Source organism: Phascolarctos cinereus, unplaced genomic scaffold, assembly GCF_003287225.1.
Source record: "Phascolarctos cinereus isolate Bilbo 61053 unplaced genomic scaffold, phaCin_HiC Scaffold_5;HRSCAF=322, whole genome shotgun sequence".
Classification (NCBI taxonomy): Eukaryota; Metazoa; Chordata; class Mammalia; order Diprotodontia; family Phascolarctidae; genus Phascolarctos; species Phascolarctos cinereus.
In genome coordinates, this window is record NW_027555958.1 from 32,040,264 (window position 1) to 32,067,877 (window position 27,614).

Here is a 27,614-nt window from a genome sequence, read left to right on the forward strand (position 1 = left end):
TCTGGAAGTTGCCCCAAATCTCCCATTCACTGTCATCACCTTCTCTCCAGCCCCTCGGGAGAGGAGGAAAACGGCATCTCAGCTGCCCGAGATCTGCTAATGCCTCTCGCCTCCCGCGGCTCCCTGACTAGGGGTCGGAAGCAGGTGTCAAGGGGCAGAGGACAGGTTCCCGGCCACTCCCCGCCCCCAGCCCTCTGCCGCCACAGCATCCAGGCTGCCCACCCCGACCAGCCAGCGGCGTGACAAGTACTCCAAGAGAGGCGAGCCGTGAGTTACCATAGGTGCAATTACAGCACAGTCTGATGATCAAGAGAATTTCCATGGCAGCCTTTTCTGCAGGGCGCCCCAACAGCCATCTCTCCCTGCTCCCCGGCTTCCATCAGCAGGTGAGCCACCCAGTCACCTCGCCCGCTGGCCGGGCGCAGCAGCAGCCCTGGCCATGCAGCATCCAGAACCTGACTGCTGCCGCCGCCGCTGCCGAACAAGTGAGTGAGCGCTAGGGAGGCTCAGCGGAGCCAGTGGAGAAGGGGGAGGGGAGATGAAAATGAAGTGGAAGACTGGGGAGGGGGAGGAGGGAGAAAGAGGGAGCAAGGGACATCACTGACATTCTAATGAGGAAGAGCACACTTGCAGTTGGCCGGCAGCCTGGGGACACAGGCAGCTGGATTCTCACAAGTGTGAGTGTGCGCGTATGTGTATGTGTGTGCGTATACACGCCCAACACAAACACACAAAACACACATTCACACCAGTTACGCACACTCAGCAGCACACGTGCTCAGAACCCAGAGAGTCAGACAAAGAGAGCTGAACCACTCCCCCTTCCCCTCCGAATACCTTCCATGGTGATGGACGTGTGGCTGTCCTTGGAGTCCTTCGGGGCTCTGACTTTGAGTTCCTGTCAATGGAAAGAGAAGACTCGCTAACAAAAGTCCCCTCCCATTTCCTGTGGCCCACCTTCCCCGGCCTACAAACCACGCTTCCCCTCTACACACTGCCACTGCTATAAGCCCAGCAGTTTTCTTAATGGCTATAGTGAAAACATTTTTAATTCTTTTTTTTTTCTTTTAAAGGCTCCACTTAGTTGACGCAGTTCGGTACAGAGGAAAGGGTCCTGGTTCAGGTCCCACCGCCCACGTGACCTTGGGCAAAGTCACTTCTCTCTGGGCCTCAGTTTCCTCATCTGTAAAATGAAGAGCTTGGACCAGATGGCTTTGGAGGCCCCTCTGAGTTCTAAATAAGGCTGTCCCTCTGTAAGATGAGGTGGGGCAGCAGCCTGGATTCAGTGGCTCCCAAGGTTCCTCCCAGCTCATGATCCTGTGAACTCTTCCCCTCAGAGCCTCAATTTCCTCATCTGCATAATGGACCAGATGGCTTCTGAGATTTCCTCCAGTTCTAGATCTCCATCTTAAGGCCAGATCATGGCATGGAGGGATGAGCCTGGGTCCCTGAAGGCAGAAGCTCTTGTTAGTCCTGAAACAAACTGGAAATATTTGGGTCTGGAAGGGACCTCAGAGGCAAACTAGTTCAATCCTCTTATTTTACAGGTAAGGAAACTGAGGCATAGAGTAGCCAATTCATAGGATCTAGAGCTGCAAGGTACCTCAGAGACAATCAAGTCCAATGCCCGTACTTTATTGTTTTTGGGGGGAGGCAATCAGGGTTAAGTGACTTGCCCAGGGTCACACAGCTAGTTAGCATTTGGGGCCAAATTTGAACTCAGGTACTCCTGACTCCAGGGCTGGTGCTCCATCCGCTTCAACACTTAGCTTCCCTTTATCGCCCTTACTTTACAGAATGGGAAATTAAGGAGAGGGGAGGAGAAATGATTTGCCCAAAGCAGCACAGGTGATAAGGTGGGGTATGTCCCAGCAGGTCTTCCCTGAGGCCTCCTCCCTGAGTCAGGAGGGAGTCATGCCCAGGGGAATGCCAATTGGAAGACTTGTTTGGGCCACCTTGGTGGAGGGATTGCCCCGACAGAAGAAGCCAGAGGGGCAAGAGAAACCAGCAGTGTGAATAGGGCGACATGCATTTTAAAGAACACTTTGTCTCTTCATTCCCAGAGCTCAAAGCAACCAGAAATTGGTGCTGGCGACCAGAACACAGGTGGAGAACCGAGGAAACCTCAGCCCTTGGGACCGTGGCAAGGCTGGCACTGACTCATGATGGGGACTAGCCCTAACCTAACCCTCCAGCCCTGGCAGGCCTTTCCTAGGGAGAGGCAGGAATACAACCCCCTGGTCCATTTCTACCACGCAAGGGGCCAGACACTTTTAACCCAAAGTACACTCTTAGGACAAACTTCTTTTGTTCCAGTGAAATACCCACTTCTTCTCCTCTCCCTCCGGGGGCCAAGAAAAAAAAAGATCATAGCTTTCATGCTGGAAATGACTACAGACTTCATCTCTATCAAGCCTTTCCTTTTACGTAAGAGGAAACTGAGGCCCAGAGAGGCTTAGGGTCTTGCTCCAGATCACATACAGGTCAGAGGGGCATGGATGGAGGGCTGGAAGGGTTCTGAGAGGCCAGCGAATCCAAACCCTTCATTTTTCTGAGGAGGAAACTTAGGGAGGGGACTTTCCATCTTACTTCAGTCCCTGTGCTAAGGGAGGGTGGGGTGCATAGCCCTTCTAGACGTGGTCTGGGAGGTAGTTTGCTATATAGGATGATGGACCAGAAGTTTGGAGACCTGGGTTCAAATAAAGCCTCTGCCCTGTACTAACTTGGTGATCGGAGGCAAGTGACCCTAGGAGTAAGAAAGCTCTTGGCTTGCTTCCAGGCCAAAATCTATGGTCCTATCTTACCCCATATGTCACTTAACATCTTAGTTTTCCCCTGTGTAAAATGAGGAATACTTCTATTACTTATCTCACAGAGCTTCTTGTGAGGAAAGCACTATAAACTTTGGGGTCACAGACTGAGAGTGGAAGGGACCTTATAAGTCACCTACAGCCACACTTTTATTTTTTACAGAATAGGAAACAGAGGCTCAAGAAGGCTGAGTGAATTACCCAAAGTCCCACAGAGCCAGGATTCAAACTTGGGGCCTGCAATGACAAGTTCAGCTCTCCTTTCACCACATTCAACTATATATGCTATAGAAACACATTTATTGTCTGATTGATTGATGACAGTGGTAACCGGGCAACTGGCTTGCCTGTCCTACTACAGGAGAATCCTCAAAGGAGGATGAGCTGCTACAGACATGCCGGCTGCTAACTGTCCCTGGCAAGATGGGGATGAACCATCCCTGCTCCAAGTCTACATTACCAACAACCTGACCACTGGCAGGGAGACTGCGGGAAGGGCAGGAGGCCATGACCTTGCAGATGCTACACGACATGCTGGGGGACATTGCAGGGGACTGCCTATCTGATCTAAATCCCCATCGTCAGCCTTTGTGGCTGTCATGGAGCTCTGCTCTCTGCAGGTGCCCCAGCTCATGCTCCCAAGGATAATGGGACTGAAAAGTACAGTCCTGTCTGAAATTAGAGCTGAAAGGTAATCCTTGAGGAGAAAGTAGATGAAGGCCTAAAATCTGGGCTGAGGAGGAGGGGGACAGGTAGAGAGGGAAAGGACCAAGGGTCAGGACATCAAGGTGCTGCTACCTGCTTCCATCAGCATCCTACCAGAGGCTGGAAAGCACTGGAAAAGGACCCAAGGAACAGAGCTACCCTGCAGGATGCAATAAAGGATCAATGAGGTCAGGCCGGCTATGGACCCAGCTCCCCGAAGGAGAGGAGGGAAAGGCAGGAGACTGTAGGAATTCTATGTTTCCTCTTCTAGCTCCAAGCTGTTTCTAGAGAGAAAAACCTTGGAGAAAAAGAATAGAAATGGGGCTTCTCTAGAAAAGCAGGAGGTAGGACTGTGTTCCCTGGGGCTAGAGCCCAGCTCTGTTCTCTCAGAGTCTCTAGGGAATTATCATTCCCAGCAGCCTCAGCCTGGAACTATGAAATCACTCTGACAGCCCAGGAGAAGAGCCTAATTACAGTAATTAAGTGGCAGAGCAGAGCAGAAAGCACCAATGAGTCAGGGAGAGAGGACTGTCACCACATGGCTACACCTGGCAGGCAGCCCTCAGGCCTGAGCTCTGGCCTTGGGAATGTGTGGGTATGCACAACTGCCGGCTGCACCACCAGCCACGGGCACTGGGCATTGGTTTGAGGCCCAGACTCCCCAAAGAAGGAAGGAAGCTGGGGCCCCAAAACACAGGACCAAAGCTATAGAGATGAAAGGATCTCAGAAGCCATTCGAGTCCCATCCCCTCCTTTTAGAGAGGAAAAACTGAGGCTGGGGGCTGGGGTGAGTGGTTTAAGTGGTTTGCTCAAGGTTACAGAGAGATTTGAACCCAGGACCTCTGATTCTAGAGCCAGGGCTCTTTAGGTTATACCAGATTTTGTGGATGCCTTCAAAGGAGGCCATGAAGGGCCTCAGGGCACATGTGGGAAACTGTTCCATCGAACAAGGAAAACTACTGAGCATGGAATCATGGAATCGGAGCTGGAAGGGACCTGGGAGCCCATCAAGGTCCATAAATGAGGCTCCTGAGGTTAAGTGACCTGCCCAGGGTCCCACAGCCGTTTGAGAGTCAGAGGTGGGATTTGAGCCTTGGCTCTCCTGCCCCAAAGTCCAAGGCACAATGCTGCCTTTTGGAATCAAGCGCCTGAGGGCTCTGGTGGACAGTCAGGTACCCATTGGCCCGGTGGAGCTGGGAAAGCTGTTTGATCCCTCTCTGCCTCAGTTTCCTCACCTATAAAAATGAGTGAATGGTCTTATAAACTGTAAAGCCCTCACCAAATCTGAGACACTCCCTGGGAGAGCAAATGCTCATCTCGCCAACTTTCCTCATACAAAGGCAAAGACACGGAAGATGAAGGGACAAATTCTGATCCTCCAAGTAGTGAAATCATTCTGTAGCAGCAGGACCAGCCCACGTGATCCTGAGGCCATTCACCCCAAGCTTAGGGCGGATGGGCTATAAAAGTGAAATGTTAACAGATCAGGGAGGCTACCTGAAAATCTCTTACAAGCCAAAGAAAACCCTTCTGGGGCTGGGCTGTCAAAGTCGATGATACAGTGGATAAAGGGCACTGGAATCAGAGGTCCTGGGTTCAAACGCTATCTCTGACACTTACTACTTGTAAGACTTTTGGAAAGTCAAGTAATTTTTCTGAGCCTCAGTTTCCTCCTCTGTAATGTAAGGAGGTTAGATTAAATGGCTTCTGAGGTCTCTTCCAGCTCTAGAGTAATGATCCCTATCTACCTTCCCTCAGTGGCTCCACTCAGAACCTCACCCACCATGATCTCTCTTTCCCAACTGGGCCTTGCCATCTGCCCTTCAGCCACCTCCTTCTCGCCGTGCTGTCTCCCTGAATGAGAGTGTGGACTCCTTGAGAGCAGGGGCAGTCCAGATTTTCTGTTTCTGTTCTCAGTCCTTGACCCTGTGCCTGGTTCATTGTGAGCATTTACTCAGTGCTCTCCCTTCCATCCTAGGCCCCCTTGCCTTTCCATTCTTGTGGTGACAGAATGGTGCAGAGGAAGGATTTTTACATCCAGAGTTACGAGACCTAAGTTTGAATCCCCAGCTCTACCATATCCTATTCGCGTGAGCTTGAATGAACCACTAACCGGGCGCATTCTGACTCCGTGTTCAGATCTTGAGAGTGACCATTCCCCAACTCAACCAGATTCCCCCGAAGGGTTCTGGACTTAGGGAGCTCCTGTCCTCTCCCACTCTGAAGGACATCTCACAGAACGATAGAAGTCCAGAGCTGGGAAGGACCTTAAAATTTAGTTAGTCATGGGATCATAAGCCTAAAGCTGGAAGGGCCATCTAGTCCAACCCACTGTTTTACAGATGGGGAAACTGAGGCTGAGAGATCATGTGACATGCCCATAGTCACACAGCAAATAAGTATCAGAGGCACGATCTGAACCTAGGTCTTCCTAATCTCAAGTCCTACTACACCATGCCACTTTCATAGTTCCCTAGACTCAAGGAGCTCTGTCTTCTTCCATTTTGAAAGGGATTTGACAGAACCCTAGATGTCACAGCTAGAAGGGACCTGGGAGGTCATTTAGTCATAGAAACACAGATGTGGTGCTAGGAAAGACCTTGGGAGCCACCTAATTCAACCCCACCATTGTTCAAAGAAGGGAGCCGGGCTCCAAGGATGGGGAGGGACTTGCCCAAGGTCACACGATGAGTCAGTGGCATGTGCGTTCTAATCTTCCTTGCTCTTCCTGCTCCCTAATTTCAACCAAAAAAAAGTAAAGTGTGGAGGGTGAGGGGCAGGAAATCAAGAAAACTGACAATCCCAAATTAAGAAGCCAGCAAAAGAACATGCCAGGTGTAGGAGAGGGGCAGTTTAAGCATTAGCCAATCTGAGAAGCTGCTTCTCTGTCTGGCAATCGGGGAGGAAATAGCCCAGTCTGGGTTGGCTCTCTGGACAGCTCCCAAAATACATTTTCAGTCTTGGCCAAACGGTGTCCCCCAAGCAGGAGAGAAGCCGCTCACCTCGGAGATCTTCTGGAACTGGTTGTTGGACTGGCTGCACTTCTCGGCCGTCTCCAAAGCGATTTTGTAGTTATCCACAAAGGCTTTGTACACACCAAGCTGGCTGGCCTGGAGGACAGAGATGGATAGGGAGAGGGGAGAGGGGAAGGGGGGTTGGTAGAAGGAGAGAATGAATGAATGAATGATTAATCAGAACACCTGGAGAGCTGGGAATAGACAAGGTACTCCAGAGCAGTTCTGAAGGTTTAGAGGTGGGGGTGGCGGGAGTGTAGAAGGGATGGAGGCTGAACAGTATCCCTCTGAATAAGATTCAGCGGTTTCCATGGAAACCAGCTCAACCCATAAGGGTTAACAAGGGGGCACTGGGGGCAGGGCAGTGCCATCTCAAGCATGCTGAGAAACTTAAGCCATCATGGCATTCGCCTTTTTTTTTTCTTTTTTGAAAAAGCATTATCAAAGGTTTTGTTGGGTTTGAAATCCCTCTGTGCTTCACAATGCTTTCAGGGCTTAGAATTATCTCTGGGAGAAAGCAAGGTGGGGAGGAGAGAGAGAGAGAGAAAGAGAGAGAGAGAGAGAGAGAGAGAGAGAGAGAGAGAGAGAGAGAGAGAGAGAGAGAGAGAGAGTGTGTGTGTGTGTGTGTGTGTGTGTGTGTGTGTAGCAGCTCCCGGCCCCCAGGCTCCAAGCTGCTCCGTGCTGTGCATCACACCACTGTCCAGGTAGCTTTGCAGGTTGTCTGCTTTCTGCGTGGGTGTCCATCCCTCCACCCTTTCCTAAGAGTCCCCTGTACCACTCCCTCCACATAGAACAGGAACATAGCAGACAGCGTGTTAGCCATCAAAGGACTGGAGCCCAGAGGAGGAGAGTCCCCATGGCTGGGGCAGACAAGGCCACAGAATACCCTGCCCTGCTTACCCCATTTGAATGAAGCTCCTATTTTTTTCAGACAAGGCGAATGCAGAATGTGCCTAAATGTTACAAGGGTTTTCTCCCTCCCCCTCTCCCTCCCAGCCCCTGTGAGAAGAAAATCTCTTTTCATTAATGGGGGAAATTTTCTTTTAAATGTTTAACAGAACATAAAGTCCTCGAAGGAAGGCAGTTTCACTTTGTATCCACAGCACACAGTAGGTGTAGGGATAGAAATTACACCTGTGATTTCCTCTGTACAGGGAATTCCCAGAGGAGGAAGGTCCCTTCACTAATGCAGGTTGGCACTTCCTCTCCAACTCGTAGTTGTAGAGAGTTGTCTGGGACCCTGAGAGGTTCAATAACTCGCCCTCTATGGGTAAGAGGTTGGACTGGACCCCATGGGCTTCCTTTCCTGGTTCTGAGGCTGGCTCTCCCTCCATGACTGCCCAATTCCTCTCCCAGTAAGCACTTAACAACAAGGCTTCTGCTATCTCATGCCTCCCGCAGGACCCAAAACAGAATGGAGACTCTACTGGGGGGAGCGGGAGGGAGGAGGAATGAGGAACACAGGTTTAGAGCTGGAAGGACCTCAGAGTCCAGCCCTCCTCCCTTCCTTTTCCACAGGAAGACCCTGAGCCGCCCGGAGGTGAAGAGATCCGCCCAGGATCACATAGGTGGTAAAGGACAGAGAGCAAAGATTTGAACGGAAGCCTCCCACTCCAGCCCCCAGGCATCCTGAAGCCACGGCAGACTGTAAGCTCCTTGAGGGCAAGGATTGCTTTGCCTTTTTCACTGTGCGGTGTTCAGCACAGCACCCAGCACTAAGTGCTTAATAAATAAACGCGTGTTGATTGACTGATTGCAGACATTAGGATCTAGCAATGAACTAGGGATGGGGGGGAGAGGAGGGATCCAGAGATGATTAGAGAGAAGTGAAGTGCCCCTAGGATCTCAGGGTTCAAAGCTAGGACAGGTAAGAAGTGGGGAGGCTGGGGTGGGAGTGGGCAGCGCTCCCTGAGATTCACCCAAAGCCACCACTTCCATTATTTCCAGGAGTGTGGAGGCCAGGGATTAATGGATGTTGGGACCAAGAACCCAGCCAGGAGGCATCCCACATACCCAGGCTCCCCTCAATGGCATACAGCTTCTGCTAGGGCAGGCATTCGTCACATGCTATGGACCCTTTCTAAGAATGTGTGTGTGCGCTGTGTTTAGTCATTTTCAGTCATGTCCAGCTCTTTGTTACCCTTTGTGGGGTTTTCTTGGTAAAGATACTGGAGTGCTTTGCCATTTCCTTCTCGAGCTCATTTTACAGATAAGGAAGCTGAGGCAAACAGGGCTAAGTGACTTGCCCAAGGTCACACAGCTTGTAAGTGTCTGAGGCTGGATTTGAATTCGTGTTTTGCTGACTCCAGGCCCAGCAATCTGTCCACTGAGCCGTCTAGCTGCCCCAGAATAATGTTTTTTAAATGCATCAAATACAATACAGATTACAAAAGACACCACTCCACTGCCTCTCCCCTAGATTACTGCATCGCTCTCCTTGCCACAAGCCTCTCCCTGCTCCCCACCTATGCCACTATCCCATATCCCACTGCCTCTCTAAAGACCCCTCACACCTTTAAACTCCCAAGACTTCAGGATTTTGAAGTTCAGGCCCCAGCACATCACTCTCCTACTTGATGTATTCCAGTGGCCCCCCTAAAAAAAGAGACTCCTTGATTTGGTTTTTAAGGGCTTTCATATCTGGTCGGACCTTTCCAGCCTCCCTGGACATTAAGGCCTCTCCTGGCCCCGACATCCATCCACCCGGGCTGCTTTCTGTTCCTTACACACAAAGGCCCAGCTTTTGTCTCTGAGCCTGGCACTGGCCAGCCTCCCCCCCCCCCGCCCCAGCTCGGCCTCAGAGCCCCTCTTTCCCTTCAAGACTCAACTGCAAAATTCTAAAAAATGAACGCTAAAATAAATAAATAATAAGCTGAGGCAGGGGGAGACACAGCTGAGGCCCCCTCTTTGGCACAAAGCCTTCTGCGTTCTCTCCGGCTGCTAGCACGCTCCCACCCAAGCTCCCTTTCATATTTATCCTATTTATGTTTATGTCGTATATACTAGTACACGTGCCCGTTGGCTCCCTCAAGGGAACGCAATCGCAATCTCCTCGTGCACGGGGGATTTTGTTTCACTTTGCATTTGCATTCCCAGTTTTCAGCATGGTGCCTGGTGGTGTTGTTCAGTCAGTCGTGTCCAACTCTCTGTGACCCCATTTAGGGTCTTCTCAGCAGAGACACTGGAATGGTTTGTCATTTCCTTCTGCAGCTCATTTGACACAGATGAGGAAACTGAGGCTGACAGGGTAAAGTGACTTGCCCAGGGCCATACAGCTAGTTAGTGTCTGAGGCCACATTTGAACTCGGGTCTTCCTGACTCCATGCCCAGCTCTATCCATGGCACCACCTAGCAATTCTCCCCTGAATTCTGATCACTTTAAAGGGAGATGGACTTGCTCGATGTCAGAGACCAGGGAGGGCACTCACCGGTGGTCATGGAACCTCGGACCAGTCACTGCCCCTCTCTTTGTCCTTGTCTACAGCAGGGGGCACAGTGATCATCAGAGATGGGATTTTAGTCCTCTGATGGGATCTACAGCCAGTCTCTACCACTGCCTCTGAGGCCGCCTACCTCCCAGCGGTGCTGCCATGGAAACCCGTGTACATTGTAAAGCGCCAGGCAAAGGGGGATCCCTGGCCCTCCTCTCTCTAGGCATCTTCTGTCAGTGGTTAGCTAATGGTTTGTAAACTGGTAATAACCCCTAGCATTTAAAAATAATCCAATACAAAGTATGGCAGAAGGCTGAATTTGGAGTCTGAGGACCTGGGTTCAAATCCTGCCACTTATACCACTTATTACTTTTGTGGTCTTGGACAAATTGTTTAACTTCTATAGATTTTAATATTCCTTATTTTAAATTGAGGGGTTTGGAATTGATGATTTATAAAGCAGTATGGTATACTGATTCTAGGGCAGCTAGATCACGCAGTGGATAGGGCGCCAGGCCTGGAGTCAATTCCTGAGTTCAAATCCAGCCTCAGACATTTCCTAGCTATGTGACCCTAGGTAAGTCACTTAACCCTATTTGCCTCAGTTTACTCATCTGTAAAATAGGAGGGCTAGATTTGATGGCTTCTGAGGTCCCTTCTAAATTTAGATCTGTAGGGGCAGCTAGGTGGCATAGTGGATAGAGCACCCGCCCTGAAGTCAGGAGGACCTGAGTTCAAATCTGCCCTCAGACCAAACACTTGACACGTACTAGCTGTGTGACCTTGGGCAAGTCACTTAACCCCAACTGCCTTAAAAAAAATAAATTTAGATCTGTGATGCTGCCTCAATGCTTACTATGCCCACTCAGTCACTTCCTTGCCTTGTGCCTCAGTTTCCCCATCTGTAAAATGATAGCACTGGGCCACTAGACCCCTTCCAGCTCTAAATCTCTGACACTAGGACAAACAAGTGAGCATAGCTCTTGGCTGGAAGGGGGTATGAGGAGGTTTCCCATTCTGAAGATTTTTCCAAGGACATCCTCCAGCCCCTAGAAAATTACCCCCAGGGCTGCCTGTTCCTCCAGGCTGGGTAGCAGGCAGAGTCATGAGGCACTCTGGGGGTGGTGGTTGCCTGGAAACAGCAGCTTAGCACTGGGTGATCTAATAAAGGAAATAGCAGAGATGCTAATTCCCTTTTTCCGGGTAATGAATAATCAGATCTCTAATGCCTCCCTCAGAAGGCAGGCCACTCCTTCCCCTTCTGAGGCAGAGCCCGGTCCTGGCCCTCTTTCCAGGCCTCCAACTCGCAGGTCCCAAGCAGACCACAGCTAATGCAGAGCCCCAATAGCAGAGCCACTCCAGATGCCTCAATGGGACGCTGGCCTGCACAGATGAACCCAGCAGGCTCCTCTGGGGCGGCACGAGGCACCAGTGCCCCAGGAGAGGAAGCCAACCTAGGTAAAGTCTTCTGACCTGCCCAGGTGGTATCCTTCTTCCCTCCCTCAGTGAAGGAGGTCTGGCACTCAATCTAGTGCATTTAGACCAGCCTCATTTCCCGATTTCTCCCCCATCCGCCAATGACCGGTGCCTTTCCCTGGAGATTACTCCTTGAATTTAGTCCTGGAAGGGATTCCAGAAAGCCACCTTATCCAAACCCCTCTTTAAGCAGATGGAGAAATTAAGGCTCAGAGAGCCACATGACTTGCCCGTGATCACACAGGTAGGGTCAGAGGCAGGACCTGGGTCTTTCTGACTTCCAAGTTCAACACTTTCTTTTTCCAGAAAAGATGGCTCATTTTGCCTAGAGTCATGAAACTTTATAGTCGAAAAGTACTTCCCATATATTCTGTAGGGAGGCTAGGTGGCACAGTGGATGGAGCATTGGGCCTGGAGTCAAAAAGACCTGAATTGAAATCCAGCTTCAGACACTTACTAGCTGTGTGACTTTGGGCAAGTTACTTAATCCTGATTGCCTCAGTTTCTTATCTGTAAAATGAGCTGGAGAAGGAAATGGCAAACCACTCTAGTATCTTTACCAAGAAAACCTCAAATGGGGTCACAGAGAGTTGGACATGACTGAACAACCACCCATCTTTTGTATTAAGTTTTTTAAGTATGCATAGCTCCCCCCAACAGAAGGTAAGCACCTCAGAGGCAGGGACGCTTCTGTTTTGGATCAGAGCTTGTTCTCATTGAATTAGGATAAATGAGAGTCACAAGTCTGGAGCAGTAAGAGAGGGCCACAGCCTGCAGGCTACTCGGGCGGTCAGGAAATGTGTAGGACAGTCACACAGTGGGGGCTGCTTGGGAGTGCCCCACCTGGTTCTGTAATCCCTGGGTGGCAGAGTGTAAGAGGAGGAGGACCTCAGGCTTCTGTAACATCTTGGCCCAGTTTTCCCTGGAAGAGTCTGTGCTGTTTTCCTCAAGGTCAAAGTCAAGGTCATTCCCTTTAAACCCTCAGGGTCAAGGTCAGTCCTGATGTCTATGCTGAAGAACCTTCTTTAGCTGCAGAAGAAAACTAGCCCAGGCCTCCTCCCATTGGCTCTGCCACAACCTGTACACCTTGGATAAGTCATTTAGCTTCCGTTTCCTCATCTGAAAAATGAGGATACTGGACTGGAGGGTTCTAAGGCCCTTTCCCAATCCTCATGTATGGATCTGATGAGCCTATGATTCCTCATTGAATGGCAGCTAAGAAAGAAACAAAAACAGGCAGCAGCCGGCTCCAGTTCGGCCTGGGAGCCATAGTTTGCTGACTCCCGGTATAGTGGAGAGAGAGTGACTTTGAGGGCAAGAAGACCTGAGTTCAAGTTCCTCCTCAGACCCACACTGGCTAGGTGACCCTGAGCAAGTCACTTAACCTTTGTGTGTACCTGGCAGCATTCTATTATTTTAAGTCGAAAGATGGCTGTTCAGTTAAAATTAAATCACTAGTTCAGTTTTGTTTGTTTTTTTTAAAAGTCCTTCCTTGGCAGAGCAGTGCAATAGAATCCCAAGTCAGAGGCCCTGGGTTCAAATCCTCTTTCTACCACTCCCTGCCTTGGCTTGTTCTTGATTTCAGGGTATTGTCTGTAGGTAAAAGAATTCCTCTTCCCCATTACTTTTCCCGACTCAATCTCACTGCTCAGGGCAGACTGGGGAAAAATGCAGGGATCCTTGGAGCTCCCCTCTCCAGGGTTCTGGTCCTTCCAGCTGCCAGGAATCCCATGGTCAGCTCGCTCTCTGTCTCTCCCTCCTTGTCTGTTTGTCTGTCTCTTTTCTCCTCTCTCCCTGTCTGTCTGTCTCTGTGCAATTTATTCTTAGGGAAAAGAGACAGGCAGAGGGTCACGACGGGTCTGCCCAGCTAGAATGCCATGAAAAAGGCATGGATCCCCACCAGGAAGTGCAGAAGGACCACCGGTGATGCAGGCCATGCCAGGAAGAGGAGGCAAGGAAGGGGCTTAGGAAGGAGACTTAGGACTTCAAAGCTATAAGAGGTCTTTGGAGAAGCAATGGTATAACGGACAAAGAGCCAGCTTCGGAGTCAGGAAGACTTGAGTTCAAATCCTGTCTCTGACTCATACTGGCTATGTGAGCCTACAACTAACTCCTTGTGTGATACTGGACAAATCCCTTAAGCCTCTCTGGGCCTCAGTTTCCTCATCTGTAAAATGACGGAGCTGGACTAGCTGGTCTCAGAGGACCCTTCCAGTTTTAAATCTGTCCCCAGGGGCTGCAAAACAGCTCCCCCCCAAAAAAAGCTAAACTGAGGAAGGGCTGGGAACTTTGGAGGGTGACTAGCCCTTCACGGCTCCTTTATCCCCTGAAAACCACCACCCCAATTTCCTGCCCTGCTTTCCTGCTAGCACCTGCAAACCTTGTCCAGCTGAAGCTTTGTGGCGGACGGTCGTCCGCATCCTAGTGCATCCCCAGCCTCACGGTGGACGGTCGTCCGCGTACTAGCGCATCCCCAGCCTCATGGGAGGCCTGGCTCCCAGAGGTGGGGGGGAAGGAAGGGTAAGGGACTTACCAGCTTCTGGAAGAGGTGGCCCAAGGTGACCTGGCTGTCCCACTGCTGCACCTTGGGGCAGAGGTTGTCGTAGAATTCCTTGTGGATCTCATAGATGTCCTGGATCTTGTAGAAGATGGTCTCGATCTGCTGGATGGTGAGCACAGGCTGGGAGGTGGTGGCTGTGGCCTTGAGGGGTTTCATGGGCTGTGAGCAGGAAGGGAGAGAAGACAGGGCTAGAGTAAGAAAACCCAAACCAAGAACGTGGGGCAGGGTGGGGTGAGGAGACATACATTCAGATTTCTGGGGTTTGTGACCCTGGGCAAACAAACTCCTTAAATTCTCAGCCTCAGTTTCCTCATCCATAAAATGGGGACAAGCATGCTCACACTCTCTACCTCATGGGGACAATGTAAAGAAAACATACAATAAACCTTAAATACATTAACATGTTAAGGACCCGTGGGAATGCCCTCCAATAACAACAATAATAATAATGTAACATTTTAAGATTTGCAGCAAAGTGCGCTGCAGATATTATCCCATTTGATCCTCCCAATAACCCTGGGAGGCAGGTGTCATTTTTATCCCTCATTTTACAGATGAGGAAACTGAAGCAGGCAGAGCTTAAGTGACTCACCCAGGGTCACACAGCTAGTAAGTGTATGAGGCCAAATTTGAACTCAGGACTTCATGACGCCAGGTCTAAACTCTCTCCATTAATCTATATTACAACCTATCAGTACTTTTAGTCACAAAGGTGAGGAGATTCATTCTCAGGAAAGTGAACTGACTTGTCCAAGCTCATACAGCTAGCTAGGAAGCACCACAGACAGGATTTGAACCCAAGGCCTCTGATTCCAGAGTCACAAAGGGTTATCCGAGGCCCAGGAAGGTGCAGAAATTTGACTGTCGTCACAGAGGGAGTGTCAGAAGCATAACTGGAACCCAGGTCTTCAGAGGATCTAGGTCTAAAGCTAGAAAGGACCTGAGACGCCAATGAGTCCTCAATTGACAGATGAGGAGAATGAAGTACAGCTGGTAACATGACTTGTCCAAAATCACACAGCTAGTAAGTGCCAGGGGCGGATTTGAATCCAGGTCCTCCAGACTACGAGTCTGGTGCCCTGTCAACTAAGGCCACACTGTCTCTCATAACCTTTAAAGCACATATATCAATGTGAAGGCGTTGCTTTTTTAAAAAATGGATCTGTGATTTCACTGCTATAGGAAAGGCTTAGTGAGCAAATACCATCCACTAATGCAGAGTAGCACCTCCTTAGCAAGGCCTAACAGAATCACTGGAGAATAATTACGGGACTTGCCCAGGGTCACAGACAGGACTTGAACCCGGGCCTCTGAGCTCTTAACCAGCTGTCTCTTCATTAGGCTTGCTGCCTTTCCTCTGAATGTGAGTTATTATTATACTATCCATCCCCACAGGGCTGGGAGGGGCTGAGGGGACATCCTTTGCTAGAGTCTTGCCCAGACAAGGGCCCAGGGGTGGCACTGTACCCACCACACTGGGCCTGAAGCTTGATTTATACTTGGGTGGGGCTGTCACAGGCCCCAACAGGCCATGCTAAGCTCACATGACAAAGAAAGCCAGCATGCTGGGACCTGCCAGATCCGGGACAGGGGCCAACACTGGGCACCCACGGACTCCATGTGGAAGCCAGCCCGCTGGCTGCAGTCACTGGGTAGTGCCCTGCCAGGCAGGCTGTCATGGGCTGTTTGCTTTTTTTTTTTTTTAACAGGGTTCACACCTTCCTCTGGGGAGGACCTCACCCAATATTTCACGAGGCCCCTTCCCCTCCCACTCTAGCGGATGGGAGGGTTAGCCTGGAACTTCCTCCCTGCGAAGCTAGCCTCCCTTTGCCAGCAAAGGAGAGAGGAGACCTAGGCTCTCTGCAGGTGAAAATCAAACTACCCCTTTCTCTGAGGACAGCTGCGTCCGACAGGATCAGAGGTTTAAAGCCAGATGGTACTTCAGGGACCATCTAATCCAACTCCCACATTTTACAGCTGAGGAAACTGAGGCCCAGAGGGGTTAAGTAACTGACAGGATCATCATTTGAGAGCCAGAAGGGGTCTCAGAGGCCACCTAGTACAACAGGCAGGGACACCGAGGCTCCAGAAACTGATCTGACCTGCCCAAGATCCCACAGCTACTTAGCATCAGAGATAGGGTTTGACTTAAAGTAAGAAAACTATTAAACTAATAAAACTAGAAGATGGTTTTATGAAAGAAAAACTAATAAAATAGATAAACCATTAGTCAATTTGATTAAAAAAAAAAAGAGGCAGCTAGGTGGTGCAGTGGATAGAGCTCCAGCCTTGGAGTCAGGAGGACTTGAGTTCAAATGTGACCTCAGACACTTGACACTTACTAGATGTGTGACCCTGGGTAAGTCACTTAACCCCACTGCCTGGAAGGAAGGAAGGAAGGAAGGAAGGAAGGAAGGAAGGAAACCAAATTACTAGTATCAAAAATGAAAGCGGTGAATTCACCACCAATAACGAGGAAATTAAGACAACTGTTAGGAGCTATTTTGCCCAATTATATGCCAATAAATTTGACAATCTAAATGAAATGGATGAATATCTACAAAAATATAAATTACCCAGATTAACAGAAGAAGAAATAAAACATAAATAATCCAATCTTAGAAAAAGAAATTGAACAAGCCATCAATGAACTTTCTAAGAAAAAATCCCCAGGACCAGATGGATTCACAAGCGAATTTTACCAAGCATTTAAAGAACAATTAATTCTAATACTACATAAATTATTTGGAAAAATAGGCAGAGTCCTACCAAATTCCTTTTACAACACAAATATGGTGCTAATACCCAAACCAAGAAAAGTCAAATCAGAGAAAGAAAATTATAGATCAATTTCCTTAATGAATATTGATGCAAAAAACATTAAATAAAATACTAACAAAGAGATTACAGCAATATATCACAAGGATCATACACTCTGACCAGGTAGGATTTATATCAGAAATTCATGGCTGGTTCAATATTAGGAAAACTATCAGCATCATTGACCACATCAATAACAAAAACAGCAGAAATCATATGATTATCTCAACGGATGCAGAAAAAGCCTTCGACAAAATGTAGCACCCATTCCTATTAAGAACACTAGAGAACATAGTAATAAATTGAGCTTACCATAAAATGGTAAGAAATATTTATCTAAAACCATCAGAAAGTATAATGGGGATAAGCTAAAAGCCTTCCCAGTACAACCAAGGGTGAAGTAAGGATGCCCATTATCACCTCCATTATTTAATACTGTATTAGAAATGTTAGCTATAGCAATAAGAGAAGAAAAATAAATTAAAGGAATTAGAATAGGCAATGAAGAAATTAAATTATCATTCTTTGCACAGGATACATTATACTTACAAAATCCTAGAGAATCAACTAGAACACTACTTTGAAATTATCAACAACCTTAGCAAAGTTTCAGGACACAAAATAAACCCAAAGAAATCATCACCATTTCTACATATTACCAACAAAGTCCAGCAGCAAGAGATAGAAAGAGAAATTCCATTTAAAATAACTGTAGACAATATAAAATACTTGGGAGTCTATCTGCCAAGACAAACCCAGAAACTTTGTGAATACAACTTTAAAACACTTTTCACACAAATAAAGTCAGTTCTAAACAACTGGAAAAATATTAGCTGCTCATGGGTAGGCCAAGTCAGTATAATAAAAATGACAATTCTACCTAAATTAACCTATTTATTCAGTGCCATACCAATCAAACTATCAAAAATTATTTTATAGAGCTAGAAAAAATAATAACAAAGTTCATCTGGAAGAACAAAAACTCAAGGATATCAAGGGAATCAATGAAAAAAACGTGAAAGAAGGTGGTCGAGCTATAATTGATCCCAAAATGTTTATAAAGTGGCAATCAAAACAATCTGGTACTGCTAGGAAACAGAGTGGTGGATCAGCGGAATAGATTAGGTACAAATTATATTATAGTAAATGACCATAGTAATCTAGCATATGATAATCTAAAAGATCCAAGCTTTTGGAACAAAAACTCATCAAAAACTGCTGGGAAAAAAGGAACATTATGGCAGAAACTAGGTATAGACCAATATCTCACACAGTATACCAAGATAAGGTCAAACTGGGTACATGATTTACACATAAAGGGTGATACTACAAGCAAATTAAGAGAGTATGGAATAGTTTATCTGTCATATTTGTGGATAAGGGGAAAATTTTAAAAGAAGATACAGAGAGCATTACAAAATATAAAATAGATAATTTTGATTATATAAAATTAAAGAAGGTTTTACACAAACAAAACCAATGCAACCAAAATTATAAGGAAAGCAGAAAACTGGGGGAAATGTTTGCAACAAGTATGTCTGATAAAGGCCTTATCTTTCAGATACATAGAGAACTGAGTCAAATTTATAAAAATACAAGTCAGTCCCCAAATGATAAATGGTCAAAGGATATGAACAGGCAGTTTTCAAAGAAATCATATCTGAAAAAAAATGCTCTAAATCACTATTTAGCAGAGAAATATAAATTTAAAAAAAAAACCTCTGAGGTACCACCTCACACCTATCAGAGTGGCTAATATGACAAAAAGGGAAAATGTTGGATGTTGGAGGGGATGTGGGAAAACTGGGACACTAATGCACTGCTGGTGGAGTTGTGAACTGATCCAACCATTCTGGAGAGCTATTTGGAACTATGGCCAAAGAGTTGTGCATACCCTTTGATGCAGCAATACCACTGCTAAATCTATATTCCAAAGACATCCAAAAAAAGGGAAATGGACCTATTTGTACAACAATATTTATAGCAGCTCTTTTTGTGGTGGCTAAGAATTCCAATCAAAGGGATGCCCATCAATTGGGAAATGTCTAAACAAGCTGTAGTGTATGATTGTAATGGAATATTATTGTGCTATAAAAAATGACAAGCAGAGGCAGCCAGGTAACACAGTAGATAGAGCACCAGCTCTGGAGTCAGGACAACCTGAGTTCAGATCCAGCCTCAGACCAAACACTTGACACTTACTAGCTGTGTGACCCTGGGCAAGTCACTTAACCCCAACTGCTTCACCAATACCCCCCTCCCAAAAAAAAAAATGACAAGCAGGACAATTTCAGAAAAACCTGGACTTAGCTGAACTGATGCATAGTGAACAGAACCAAGAGAACATTATCCACGGTAACAGCAAGAACTGTGAATGACTTAGCTCTTCTCAGCAACACAATCACCTAAGACAGTTCCAAGGGACTGATGCTGAAGCGTACTATCTGCCTCCAGAGAAAGAACTGATACTGACTGAACACAGACTGAAGCACTTTTCACTTTCTTTCTCTGATTTTTTCTTTTATTCGAGTCTCCTTGTACAAAACGACTACTACAGAAACGTTTGCTAGAACTGCACGTGCATAACCTATATCTGACTACTTATCGTCTTAGGTAGGGGTGAGGGAAGGACACAATTTGGAACTCAAAACTTTAAATAAAGATGTAGGGCAAAAAGAGAGAGAGAGAGAGGATTTGAACTCAGGGCTGCCGACTCTAGAGTCAAGGCTCACTCTTTTTCTTTCTTTTTTTTCCTTCAGTTCACATTTTAGTTTTTTTATTGGGATTTATTTTTTAAATTAATTTATTTTTAGTTTTCAACAATCACTTCCATGAGCTTTTGAGTTTTAAATTTTTCTCCCTCTCCCTCCCCAAGACAGAGAGCAATCTTATATAGGCTATACATACATATTTCTATTAAACATATTTTCACAACAGTGATGTTGTAAGTAAGAATTAGAACCAATAGGAGGAACCACCAGAAAGAGGAAACAGAACACAACAGAAGAAAAAAAAACAGCAAATAGTCTGCTTTGATCTGCATTTCAAACGCCATTCTTTGTGGACAGCATTTTCCATCATTAGGCTTCTGGAGATGTCTTAGATCCTTGTAAAGCTGAGAAGGGTTCGGTTTAACAATATTAGTCATTGCATGATGTGGCTGTTATTGTGTACAAAGTCCTCTTGGTTCTGCTCACTTCACTCAGCATCAGACCATACAAGTCTTGCCAGGTTTTTCCGAAGTCAGCAAGGCTCTTGCTACTACCATGATACTGCTCCCATTTAGGCTCACCATGTTTTCGTTTCACTATGCAAAGATTCTCCCTTTCCAGCAGGCAGGTATGTGCACGTCTGACCTGACACCCTCTGGGGCCAGCAAAAACAGAGCAAATGACAAGCTATGACCCAGTATGGTCCACAGAGTGAGCCAAATAAGAGCAATGCCCCTTTATCCCTTACCACACATGGGCATTGGGAGCTGGGTGGGTGCGGCTTCTGACACTCACAAACCATCTGCTTTATGCTTCAAACAGAGACTTTCCTAGGACAGCTGGTCTCCATAGGCCTCCCTGCTAATGTGGCCTGCCTGGGGGGTTAAGGGTGGAGAAGGAGCAAGAAGGGGAAACTGGCCGTTCTGTTTCTAGGAAAAGGAAAAAGAAAATGACAAAGGGGAAAGAAGAAAGAAGATAGCATTATCACCAAGTAACTTAACTTTAAATTTTATTACACCCTCCAAAAAAAGGGAGGAGGGAGGAGTTTCTTCTCCCCCAAACAGTCCCTTAACTTATCTGCAAAATCAACAGCTTTCCAGCTCCCCTAAACAAAAACAACAGCAGCCGTCTGAGCAACAGTCACGCAGGAATGTGGAAATGAGAGCTCGGACTTACAAGGCTTGTCCTGCAGAGAGCTCCCAAATGGGGGACTGTGTTCCCACACCCAAAGGGGACAGAAATGTAACAGCGTGAAGATGTAGGAAGACCACAGGGTCCTAGATTTAGAGCTGGAAGGGAACTTAGAGGCCACTGGGTCCAACCTTCTCATTTAACAGATGAGGAAATTGAGGTTAAGTGACCTGCCCAGGGTCACAAAGCTACTGAGTATCTGAGGCGGGGTTTGAACACAGGCCTTCCTGATTTCCATTCCGTTGCCCTAACCACTGTGACATACTACCTCAGAAGAGCACTAGAGAACATCCACAATGATAATGGGTCTAGAAACCATGTCAAATGAGGAATGGTGGGGCAGCTAGGCAATGCAGTGGATAGAGCACTGGCCCCAAAGTCAGGAGGACCTGAGTTCAAATCTGGCCTCAGACCAAACACTCAATACTTACTAGTTGTGTAACCTTGGACAAGTCACTTAACCCCAATTGCCCCCCCCAAAAAAAATGAGGAATAGTTGGGACAACTGGAAATAAATAATAGGATTTTCCATACAGAGTTTGATAGGATCTCAGAGGTCATCGAGTCCAACTCTATCACTTTCTAAATAAGGAATCCAAGAATTCTAGTCCAACCCCCTCATTTTACAGATGAGGAAACTGAGGCCCAGAGAGGCCATAGCTTTAGAAACAGAAGGAATCTAGCAGTTCATCTAGTCCGGTGCTTCTCAAACTGTGGGTCATGAAAAATCTGGCAACAGTAAAAGGTTTCTGAATGCACAATAAACCAAAAAAATTAATCAAAAATTAAATCACGTAATTAAGTGTCTCTAGCACAGCTTGCCTGTATTGCATCATATAACTTCACTGAAGCCTTGGTTCTGAACACGAAGCACGTGCACTTTGCACTGTGCATGCCCTCAGGCAACGCAACACCTGAAATGCCTGTGGAAAAAGTTTAAGAAGCCCTGATCTAATCTAATCCACTCATTTCACAGATGAGGAAACTGAGGTCGAGACATCCAGGAATAAACTGCTGAGCCAGGATTTGGATCCAGGTCCTATAAACCTCAAGTTCTATTCTCTTTCCTTGGCATTATGTTTAACCTAGAAAACAGAAGCCTTGGGTAGATGTGAAGGGTTCTCATGTGGAAATGGGAGTAGGCTTATTCTGTGTTGCTTGGAAGAACTACGCAAGGTGGACCATTGCTCCACAGATGCAGGCTTAGGCTGTACTAAAAAGGAAGACTTTTCTAACAAGCTGCCTAGCAAGAGAATGAGCTATCTTGCTGTGGAAGTATGTACATTTTCCTGTCAGCAATCCAAGGAGAAGTGAGATGCCCATCTGTCAGGCGTCCTATAGCACCAGTTCATTCGTGGGCTGGAACTGAGAGCACAGAATGAAGGTTCATTCATGGATTTAGAGCTGGGACAGATATCAGAAGCCATCTCGTCAGTCTCATTTTCCAGATGAGGAAAATGAGGCCCAGAGAGCTTAAGAGACTTGCCTGGTATCACAAAGTCTGAGGCAGGTGAATTCAGGCCTTCCTGACTCCAATTCATACACATATAAGTGACTGAACAGGGATTCAAACCCCAGTCCTCTCACTCCAAGTTAGTATTCCAACTCCAAATGGCAGAACTAGCATCTGATTCCAGGGCCTCTGTCTCCAAATCCAGAACTTTCTGTGCCTACCCCCAGGCCTCCCCAAAACACATCCTCACTGCACTAGGCAAGAGTCTGGATATGATGGCCTGAGATGGGATTCTAAGTCTGGCACACTGGAAGGTAGGTGCTATTATTGTTTCACAGAAGAAGAAACTGAGGCAGACAGAGGTGAAGTGACGTGCCGAGGGTCACATAGCTGGGAAGTGTTTGAGGCAGAATTTGAACTCAGGTCTTCCTGACTCCAGGCCCAGGCGCTTGCTCTCTCTCTCTCTTTCTATTTCTCTCTCCTCCCCACCTTGCTTTCTCATTATAGATTGTAAAATGCTTCAGAGCAGGGACCCTGGCTTTCACTTACACTTTGTAGTGCTTGGGGCGGGGGGAGGAGGAGAGGGAGAGAGACAGAGAGAAACAGAGAAAGAGAGAGAGAGAGAGAGAGAGAGAGAGAGAGAGAGAGAGAGAGAGAGAGAGAGAGAGAGAGAGAGAGAGAGAGAGAGAGAGAGAGAGAGAGAAAGAAAGAAAGAAAGAAAGAAAGAATCTATAATGAGCGGTCAACCAACATTTCATCAAATATCTACACTGTACAAGAACACTGTCATGCCAAGCACTAGGGGCTCACAAAAATGGTGCCACCATAGAGCTCCCAGTCTTTGCAGGGAGCTAAGGTACCATGACAGATAACTAACTGTAAGACATACAGTATATGACCAGGTGTAAAGGCACTGCAAAATACCTAAGAGAGAAGGCTGCACCCAACCAGGGAAATCCAAATCCAAGGTAGCACTGAACTCCTCAACGACCTTTGAATACAGCACTCCTGACTTGGTGGTGTCTTTGCACTGGCTATCCCTCGTGCCTGGAACTCTGGTATCACAAAGCCTGAGGCAGGTGAACTCAGGCCTTCCTGACTCCCAATTCATACACATATAAATGACTGAGCAGGGACTCAAACCCCAGTCCTCTCACTCCAAGTTAGTACTCCAACTCCAAGTGGCAGAACTAGCATCTGATTCCAGGGCCTCAGACTCCTCATCTCCGCCTCCTGGCTTCCTTCAAGTTCCAGATAAAATCTCACCTTTTATAAGAAGCTTTTCCCAGCATTCTTTAATGCTAGCACTTTCCCTCTGTTTATTATCCTATATATGACTTGTTTGTACAGTTTTTCTATTGTCTCTCTGACTAGACCATGACTTCCTTGAGAGCAGGAACTTTTTTTTTTGGCCTTTCTTTGTACCTAGCACATATAGGCACTTAAATGCTTGTTGACTGACAAGGTCTTCAGATCAGCAAGTAGTAAACAAATGGAGGCCTCAGATAGAGACTAAAAATTCAGTAGTAAAGACAAGGAAAGCAAATGGTCAGTAGCTAGCAGAGTGTGAAGTTTCACCAAATGACGTTATTTTGAATTGGGCATGTATATACGTAGACAGGAAGGCAAGAGTGGGGAAAGAGAGGCTAAGGATATGGGAAAAAGAGATGTCGGACTACTGGAGCAAAGTCCTAGCAGAGGTAGGAAGGCACGGGATATCTCTATCCTGTGATTGGAGGGAAGGACGAGAGAAGGAGTGATGATGCACCTGTCCGGGGAGGAGCAAGACAATGGTTGGTTGTACAGGAAGGAGAGTCACCATGGAGAATGAGGCAGGGAACAGACAAGGATTGGGGGGAAGGACTACTGGGCAGCAGCCAGGGCCTCAGCTAAGGCTGAAAATGGAGGCTAGATCTTACCCTAGCTCAATAACCGGTAAAAAGGGGAGGCGAGACTAACTTTAAACAACTAATGATTAATAGAAGAATGTATATTATTATATGCTGCAGTCTAGACACTAAGGACTGTGGCTCAGAAATGGGAAAGCAATGCGGACTGGAACCATCTGGGAAGGCTTAAATGGGAAAGATTTGGGCTCCACTTGGAGCCAGAGGAACAGGATTTGGATTAGAGAGAGAATAAGTGATGGGACATTAAAGGTAGGAGGAAATAGCACAAGGAAAGGCAGGGAGGTGAAAAAAAATTTGGCACCTACGAAGGAAATGCCAGGAAGGGAGAGTTCATAGCATCCCATGAAATTAGATAGTAGTGACTTTAAGGTTCATTTAGTACGGGGATACACAGACACTCCCTTCCCCCCAAGAGATCCCTGAAAAGATTTCAGGGGCTCTATGAACTTAGATAGAAAAAATGTTTTCATTTTCACAATCCTCTAAGTGAAATTTGACATATTCCTTAATTATTTAAAATATTTTCTTCTAAGAAGGAGTCCATAGGCTTCACCAGATTGCCAGACAGGTCTATGATACAAAAAAGTTAAAAATATCTGATCTAGTCTAACCACCTCATTTTATAAGGGGAAGAAACTGAGGCCCAGAGAAGTTGAAAAACCTTGCCCAGAGCCACAGAGCTGGGGAGTGACAGCGATAGCACTAGACCCCAGGTCTCAGGCCTCTCAGGGTTAGGTTGTCTCTGCTATCCAAAGTCTGAAGCCATCACAGAGATCCCCCGCTCCTGCTCTTTCCCTCTTCAGTTGGCCCCCCTGTCCTGTTCTTTGCAGAATTCCAAGCTAGAAAAAGGTTCCTTCCACCTCAGAATCTCCCATCCTTTAATCCTTCTCCAAAATCACCCCCCTCCTTCTGCCTTCTCTCCATGGGACCACCATTCATACCATTTCCCACGTCTAGAAGCTTGGTGCTAGCTTTCATGTAGGACTGATGTCTCTCCCCCCTTAGTTTAGCCGAGACAAGATTTGGGTAGGAGGGTTTAAAAAGTACTTTTACTTGAAAACAAAGGAAAAAAAAACAACAATGAGAGAAAGGAAAAACCCTGAATGACAGGCAAGAATAACTCAATTTTCTTTAAGTTTACAAAGTGTCTTCCTCCAACAAACCCAGAAAGTCAAGATCTAGACATGTAATGAGTACGGCACCTACAAAGGAAACACCAGGAGGAGATGGACCATGTGATCCCATGTGGATAGAGTTGGGATAGAGTTTAGAGTCCATCTGGCCCTAACTCTCTTTTTGCTTCCTGCTACCTTTCGGCACATCAATGAAACCCAGGGACCTTTGTTCAGAATAGTGTTTTTAAATGCATAAAATAAAATACAAAGAATTACAAAAGAAACCGATTTAATTGTTTATCAAATACAGCTATGAAAAATTGTTTTAAGTTCATGGACCTCAGGTTAGGAGATAAATAGTAAGTATGATGGGCTATATTTTACAGAAGAAAAAATTGAGATGGACAGATGAGAAGTGACTTGCCCAAACAGGTGGCAGGGCCAAGACTGAAGCCTAGGCCTTGACACACTAGGTCCACTGCCCTCTCTGTCCTCCAGCCACAGATTGGCTCTGCTGGCAAAAAGCACCCTGGACACCAAGCCCTCATTGCAACCCTTTCTAGGAGGTCACTCCTGCCCCTAGGTCTCAGGCAATCTGACCTTTCACTGAAGGCCCTGCACCCCTGGGCCTACGCTCCCTAATGGTGAACATGCTCCGGAGCCTGTCTGGCCTCCATTCCGACAGCCGTTAAGGGGGTTCCTGTCTGTCTCCTCCAATTTCACTTTCACTAAGTTCTTGTTTCCTGTCTGAAGGACCCTTCTAACTCTCAGCTCCTTTGTAGAGCAGGGAAAACCGAGAGGCTTTCAACTCTGAGAATGCACGAGCTCAAGTTCCAAGTCCCTCCAGCTTCCCCAGGCTCCCACAGATGACTCACCCAGGTTCCTCCCCAATCCCTGGGGAGATGTTTTCCAGAATCTTATCTAAGCAACAAAACCCGTAAAGCAACAACAGGCAATCTTTAACTCCTAGAGCAGAGATTTGGTGTGGCAGACAGGAAGGGAAGCTGTTTGCTACCTGTGTGACTTGGGGACAAGTCACCTGACCATCCCGGGCCTCAGCTTCCTCATCTATAAAACGAAGGAGTCAGATTTGCTGTTGTTGTTCAATCATGTCTAACTCTTTATGACCCCATTTGGGATTTTCTTGTTTGTTTGGGTTTTTTTAGGCAGTTGGGGTTAAGTGACTTGCCCAGGGTCACACAGCTAGTAAGTGTCAAGTGTTTGGTCTGAGGCCAGATTTGAACTCAGGTCCTCCTGACTTCAGGGCCAGTGCTCTATCCACTGCGCCACCTAGCTGCCCCATTTGGGGTTTTCTTGACAGAGATTCTGGAATGGTTTGCCATTTCCTTTTCCAGATCATTTTACAGAGGAAGAAATTGAGGCAAACAGAGTTAAGCGACTTACCCAGGGTAATATAGCTAGTAAGTGTCTGAGGCCAGATTTGAACTCACAAAGATGAGTTTTCCTAACTATTAACATTAATAGCTAACATTTATATATATATATATAATATATTAATATATAATAGCTAACATTTGTGTATTATATTAATAGATATTAATAACCAACATTTATATTATATATCGTATAATATATTAACAATATATCAATAGCTAACATATATATAACCTAATATATTAATAGCTAACATTTATGTTACATGTCAGACACTGTGCTAAGCGCTTAACAAATATTTTCTCATTTGATCCTCACAACAATTCTGGAGGTAGGTGGGGTTATTATCCCCATTTTACAGATGAGGAAGCTCAGGCACACAGAGGTTTAGTGACTTACCCAGGGTCACACAGCTAGTGACTATCTGAGGTCAGATTTGGACTCAGATCTTTCTCCCTCCAGAAACCCCTAAGATCCCTTTAAGCTCTATACTTCTGATCCAGTGAATAAGAAGAAGAAGCTTTATCCCTACAAGCCTGTTGGGGAAGGCATCACATTAGAGTGGATTTATCAGTCAATCAACCAATTAGCATTTATCAGGCTTTTATTATATACCACACAAGAGGGAATTTGGAGTCAAAAGAACCGAGTTCAAATCCCAGATGAGTCATTCAATACCTGGGTAACCCTGGGCAAGCAAGTCACTTCCCTTCATTGGACCCCATTTTCCAAATCTGTCAAGTAGGTGGAAGGGTACCCGGTGGGGTAAGATTAGATAAAGGCCTCTGAGGTCCCTTTAAGCTCTATATCTACAATCCCATGAATAACAGAGTTTATCCCATCAAGGCACTGTGCTATGGAGGAAAGGATGAATTTAGAATCAGAGGCTCTGAGTTCAAGTTCTAGCTTTCCCATTTATGACCAAGTGCAAGCAGATCCCTCCTCTTCCTGAGGCCTCAGAATTTCCTTGCCCATAAATGAGGAGGTTAGACCAGATGGCCTCTGGGGGCTCTTCCAGTTCAG

At 46.7% G+C, this 27,614-nt stretch overlaps 1 protein-coding gene across 3 annotated transcripts in view; it reads right to left on the reverse strand.

Annotated features, from left to right (window-relative positions):
* ABR (ABR activator of RhoGEF and GTPase) overlaps nt 1–27,614 on the reverse strand; it is a 300,921-nt gene that overhangs the window by 96,969 nt on the left and 176,338 nt on the right. For all 3 annotated transcript variants that reach the window (XM_021007059.2, XM_021007060.2, XM_021007061.2), the window contains 3 exons: nt 13,970–14,155; nt 6,518–6,625; nt 838–898 (listed from right to left, as the gene is read on the reverse strand). In XM_021007059.2, the coding sequence (XP_020862718.1) occupies nt 838–898; nt 6,518–6,625; nt 13,970–14,155 (355 nt within the window). The remainder of the gene's footprint in view (nt 1–837; nt 899–6,517; nt 6,626–13,969; nt 14,156–27,614) is intronic.